This window comes from Ornithorhynchus anatinus, chromosome 19 (assembly GCF_004115215.2).
Source record: "Ornithorhynchus anatinus isolate Pmale09 chromosome 19, mOrnAna1.pri.v4, whole genome shotgun sequence".
In the NCBI taxonomy this organism is placed as follows: Eukaryota; Metazoa; Chordata; class Mammalia; order Monotremata; family Ornithorhynchidae; genus Ornithorhynchus; species Ornithorhynchus anatinus.
This window is the reverse complement of record NC_041746.1, coordinates 3950097-3956213: the sequence shown is the minus strand read 5'-3', so window position 1 is coordinate 3956213 and position 6117 is coordinate 3950097. Positions and strand designations below refer to the sequence as shown.

Sequence of the window (6117 nt, the reverse complement as noted above, 5' to 3'; positions counted from 1 at the left end):
CGCCGCGGCCACGTGGGGGCCGGCGACGAGGGGCGGGGCCTCGGCGAGGGGCGGGGCCGGCAACAGTCCCTAGGTGCGGAGGACGCACCCCCGCGGCCCAAAATGGAAGCGGCCGCCGTCCCTCCCCCACCCCCGCCTTCAGCTCGCCCACTGGGGCGGGGTGAGGGCTGGGGGACTACACCTCCCAGCGTGCCGCGCGGCTCCGGGGAGACTACAACTCCCAGCGTGCAACGCCCGGGCCGTTGGGTGGGGGGGGCGGCAGCGCGTGGTCGGCCGGGCCTCGACGCCTACGAGGGCGGCCTGTAGAGCGGGGCCCGGTGCCGAAGCGCATCCGCCAATCAATCAATCAATCAATCGATCAATCAATCAACCAACCCACCAACAAATCAATCAATTGTAATAATAATAATGTTTGTATTTGTTAAGCGCTTACTATGTACCGAGCACTGTTCTAAGCACTGGGGTAGATACAGGGTCATCAGGTTGTCCCACGTGAGGCTCACAGTCAATCCCCATTTTACAGATGAGGTCACTGAGGCACAGAGAAGTTAAGTGACTCGCCCACAGTCACACAGCTGACAAGAGGCAGAGCCGGGATTCGAATTCATGACCTCTGACTCCCAAGCCCGTGCTCTTTCCACTGAGCCACGCTGCTTCTGCGGCAATGCAATAAATTATATTTATTGAGCACTTATTAAAAAAATGGTGGTATTTGTTAAGCGCTTACTATGTGCAAAGCACTGTTCTAATCGCTGGGGGATACGAGGTAATCAGGTTGTTATTATACTCTCCCAAGCGCCTAGTACAGTGCTCTAGACTGTGAGTTCCGATGGACAGGGAATATAATCATAATCAAGGTATTTGTTAAACGTTTACTATATGCCAAGCACTGACATAATAATTACCGTATTTGTTAAATGCTTGGTGTATGCCAAGCACTATACTAAACACTGGGGTAGATACAAGGTAATCAGGTAGTCCCAGGTGGGGCTCACAGTCTTAACCCCCGTTTTTACACAGACTGGAACACAGACAAGTTCAGTGGCTTGCCCAAGGTCACACAGCAGATATGTGCTGAAGCTGGGATTAGAACCCACGACCTCTGGACTCCCGAGCCCGTGCTCTTATCATTAGGCTCAAATGTTTCTCTGTTTATTGTTGTATGCCCCTTTGTTGCTGTACTCTCCCAAGTGCTGAGTACAGTGCTTTGCACACAGTTAGCACTCATAAATACGAATGACTGGCTGATTGTGTGGGGAAGCCTTGTGGCTTATTGGATAGCGCATGGTCTTGGGAGTCAGAAGAACCTGGGTTCTAATCCTGGCTCTACCATGTGTCTGCTGTGTGACCTCAGGCAGGTCACTTCACTTCTCTGTGTCTCAGTTACCTCATCTGTAAATCGAGGATTGAGACTGTGAGCCCCATGTGGGACAGGGACTGTGTCCAGCCCTATTTGCTTGTTTCCACCCCAATGGTTAGTACAATGCCTGGCACACAGTAGTTGCTTAATAAATACCTTTTTTTTTCAGTTATTATTTGGGATAGGGACTGTGTCCAACCTGATTAGCTTGTATCTATGCCAGTGCTCTTAATATAGTGCCTGGCACATAGTAAGCACTTAGCAAATAACTTCATTTTATTTTCCTTCTCTTCATGACCTTCTACCTCCTTCTGTTCCTCTTCACTCTTCTTTCCGTGCTCCTCCTCCCTGCTCTAGTTGCTTCTAAGGTTGTTGACTTTCATTAGGCCCCGCTCTAGCTAAGCCCAAACTGATCTCTAGAATTCTCTCCACCCTCTTCCTTTTTCCCCTCTCTGCAGGGACCAAGGATCCGGACAATTTGAAAATCACTATTGTTTGAACACAATTCCTGAAGCAGCAGGATCACCTCTGTAGGCACCGTGCATGCCTGGGGATATTTTAAGATCTCGACATAGTCTAAAGGTCAGTACTCCTCACATCTAAAGTGGGATCGAGTCACAACAGCGAGGCATTCTAGTTTCCCCTCACTGTTTGTCCAGCCTTGCTCGGAGACAAAGCAAGATCGAATACTCCTGAAGGTTGTATTACTCTCCCAAATTGCGGTGCTGCCGAGACTGGTGTCGGTATTGACAGGGCGGTACCTGACAGGCTGGGGTCTCTGGGAGTTTGATAGATTGCCCAGATTTGGGCCCAGAAAGTCCCCTGGATGCAGGTGGTCCAGTTCTGGGAAGCAGTAGCAACTGGGGCTGGTGGGTCTTGATGATGATTTGTTTTTACCCTTTTTTCATGCTTAACCCGCATAACTTGTTTCTGCAATTAGAGGTGACCGAGATGGATTGCTGGCCACAGTCAATCAAAAATCAGCCTCATCATGGCTCTGCCACTTACCTGCTGTGTGACCCTAGTCAAATCAGTTCACTTCTCTGCGCATCAGTTTCCTCATCTGTAAAATGGGGATTAAGTACCTGTTCTCCCTCCCCCTTAGGCTGTAAATCCCGTCCGATGCCGAATCCGATTATCTTGTAACGACCCCAAGCGCTTAACAAATACCACAATTATTAAGTTATTCGTCATAGTATTTACTGAGCACCTACCATGCGCAGAGCACTCCACTAAGTGCTGGGGAGAGTACAGTAGCATTAGAAGACACGGTACCTTCCCTCCAGGAGTTTAAAATCTAATGGGGAATAATAATCGTGCTATTTGCTAAGCACTTATTATGTGTGCAGTACTGAATTTAGCACAAGATCATCAGGTTGGACACAGTCCCTTTCCTCAGATGGGGCTCACAACCTTAGTAGAACGGACAATCGATATTCAATCACCATTTTACAGATGAGGAAACCGAGGTTCCAAAAAGTTGAGAGACTTGCCCAAGGTCCCACAGCAGGCAAGTGGCAGAGCCAAGATCAGAACCCAGATCCCCTGAATCTCAGGCCATTCTCAGTCTCACGGTCTTAAAAGGACTTTTTTCCCCAAGTTTTTATTCACAGCCTCAGTTTTTCATCATGGAGCAACCGGTGTTGATTCTTACAAATACAACACAAGACATTTCAACTGTGAATAGGTTTTCAAAGAAACTTGCCAAAGCTGTAGTGGACTAAATCACAGATCTTTAGAAATGTCATACTTTCACCCATCGTATTTCCCCAACTACTCATGGAACCTGGACCACAGAATATTTATGTAATGTTGTAAATTAAAGTTTTTAGAATCTGACACTTTTGTACACAGAATTTTATTGCTGTGTCGGAATAGCTCTGAAGCAGGAGAAGGCTGGAGAGGGAAATGGAAGGGAGAGAGACAGCTAGAAGCTAGTGCAAGAGTTAACTAGGAAGAGGATGAGAAACGGAAGGGGTAGACTATAATAGGGAGAGGGAGGGAGAGAAGAGTTGGGGGATACAAAGACCGAAAGAAGGAGAAAGTTGAAAAGGGGAAGATGCAAGTGGCAGAAGGAAAGGAACAGGAAAGAAAAGTGGGGCCGGGACCAGCGAGAAGTAAGAGGAGAAGGATTTTGGATTGGGAGGAAACAGTACTGTGGAATGTACAGGGAGACACATGGAAGCTGGAGGAGACTGAACCCAACAGAGAAATGCTAAAATACTGAGCACCTTCATTGGTTGCAACTCATTTGGCCTAACACATTCTGCGTTATGCACACATACTTGTTTGTTGAAAAACATCTTCCCTGGTTGTAAATAATGCTGAAAACTCATTAACTAACAGCAAGATTTTAGTCTTCAAATGCCTTTTTCCCATTTGCTTCGGTTGGAGTTTGGTCATCAAAATTATTTCGAAAAATGTTCAGATACTCGAAGTAACTCAGAGAGAGGCCAAATATGGTTCCCAGAATCAGGCAAACAACGCAAAGTAAAACTATTGCGGGGTCTGGTCTGAAATAGAAACATAAGATGAGTAAATATCTGGCCTTTTCCATAGTCACGTATTTTCTTGCACCCTAGTTCGTAGAGGATACAAGACAAGGGGCCTGTTCAATGGATAGAGGCTTTTGGTGTGCTCTTTGTTTCACTAACCTTTAAACAGATTTCTGGATGGAGCACATTCATGACTAACCAGAACTGGATCAATACCGTAGTTAGTTAACTATGACATCGTCTTTTAGGATTAACAACTATCTCTTTTGGGTAGACTAATAGAATGAACCAGGTTATCAGCCCTTTGGGGAACAGAATATTTTGACAAGGTGATAACAGTTGGTTGGGCCTTAACAAAGGTCTTAATCTTAAATTCCCTGACTTTCAATCCTGGGCTCATAGAATAGCTTCAGGGGGAGCACTGGAAGCACAGGGCAAGTCGATTATTCTGTGCTGTAATTTCTCTTCTGGGGCCGCTGAAAAGGCCTCCTGTCTATCGGCTCCACCTGGGATAGTTGTTTGGGTGAAGGGAGAGGGTGGGAAAACACTGAGTTTGGACAAGGAGGGGCATGAGGTGTCACATGCCTTATGCCAGACCCCGGGGGAGTAATGGGATTCTGTGGTCGAGAACGTTTTGTGGAAGAATGGAGGCTTCCCGAGAATGGAGGCTTCCCGTGGACATAGACTGTTTCCCTAGGGATCCTCCCCCCCTCCAATTCCCCATCTACTCCAGGGTTCTCCTCCTCACAGACAAGTACAATGCCAGGTCCAACATCCAGTGCCGAGCCACTGAGCTCAGCAACATGTGTGCTGCGTGGCAGAGGGAAGCTCAGAGCTGAAAATAAAAAAATCAGACTGGAAAACATGGGGAAGCAGTGTGGCCTAGGGGATAAAGCACAGGCCTGGGAGCCAGAGGACCTGGGTTCTAATTTTGGCTCGGCCACTTGCATCTTGGGCAAGTCGCTGAACTTCTCTGGGCCTGTTTCCTCAACTGCAAAATGGGGATTCAAGCAGCGTGGCTCAGTGGAAAGAGCACGGGCTTTGGAGTCAGGGCTCATGAGTTCGAATCCCAGCTCTGCCACTTGTCGGCTGTGTGACTGTGGGCAAGTCACTTAACTTCTCTGTGCCTCAGTTCCCTCATCTGTAAAATGGGGATTAAGACTGTGAGCCCCATGTGGGACAACCTGATTCCCCTATGTCTACCCCAGCGCTTAGAACAGTGCTCGGCACATAGTAAGCGCTTAACAAATACCAACATTATTATTATTATTAATAGTAGTAATAATTGTTTTTGGTAAGCATTTACTATGTGCCAGTCACTAAACGAAGTTCTGGGGTAGATACAAGCAAATCAGGTTGGACAAGGTCCCAGTCCCACATGGGGCTCACAGTCTTTATCCTCATTTTACAGATGAGGGAACTGAGGCATAGAGAAATGAAGTGACTTGCCCAAGGTTACATAGCAGACAAGTGCGGGGCGGGGATTAGAACCCAAGTCCTTCTGACTCCCAGCTCCGTGCTCTATCCACTAGGCCACATTGCTTCCTCCTGTTCTTCCTCCTACTTGACTGTGAACCCCATGTGAGACAGGGACTGAATCTGGCCTGATTAACTTGTATCTACTGCAATGCTTAACCCACTATTTGACACATAGTAAGCACTTAACAAATACCATCCAAAAAAACTCATCTGGTACCATATCTGAACTGGACAGGTGACAGGACAGCTGAAAACCGGACTGTTTGGGAAAATTTCTGGATGAATAAAGGCAGCCTAGTTAGACCATGTTTGGCCATTGTAAATAAGTAAGATTTTTAGTTTCCTCATCTATAGACTGGTGATTAAATATCTATTCTTCTCTCTTTGACTGGGGGGCCCTATGTGGGACAGGGACTGGGTCTGTTCTGATTATCTTGCACATAGCATAGGATACTGGCACAGAATAAAAACTTGATAAATACTATTATTATTATTATTATCATAAAGCAAATGAGCCAAAAATGGATTTCTGTTGCTGTATTTGGTTCTTACTGAATGCTTACTATGCAAATACAGTGGAATACTTACTGACCTCAAGAAGGTTCTATATAATCCAAATCATAGTGCCAGGAGGTAAAACTTCTCTAGATGGGGGAAGAGTTTATTACAGTGCTCTGCACACTGTTAGAGCTCAGTAAATACCCTTGATCGATCAACTGATTTATTGACTGAGCATCAGCAGGGCTCAAGGAACTTAAAGGGGAGGGTGAGATGTATTTCAGT

At 46.6% G+C, this 6117-nt stretch overlaps 1 protein-coding gene and 1 long non-coding RNA gene across 5 annotated transcripts in view; one reads left to right on the top strand and one right to left on the bottom strand.

The window, feature by feature from the left end:
* Positions 1–1816: 1816 nt before the first annotated feature.
* LOC114805673 lies at positions 1817–3199 on the top strand. Its single transcript, XR_003753683.1, has 2 exons — positions 1817–1942; positions 2961–3199. It is a non-coding gene; the product is annotated as an uncharacterized LOC114805673 (long non-coding RNA).
* CATSPERE (catsper channel auxiliary subunit epsilon) overlaps positions 3197–6117 on the bottom strand; it is a 43175-nt gene continuing 40254 nt past the window's right edge. For all 4 annotated transcript variants that reach the window (XM_029047239.2, XM_029047241.1, XM_029047242.1 and 1 more), the window contains one exon: positions 3197–3873. In XM_029047239.2, the coding sequence (XP_028903072.1) occupies positions 3714–3873 (160 nt within the window). In that variant the 3' untranslated portion in view covers positions 3197–3713. The remainder of the gene's footprint in view (positions 3874–6117) is intronic.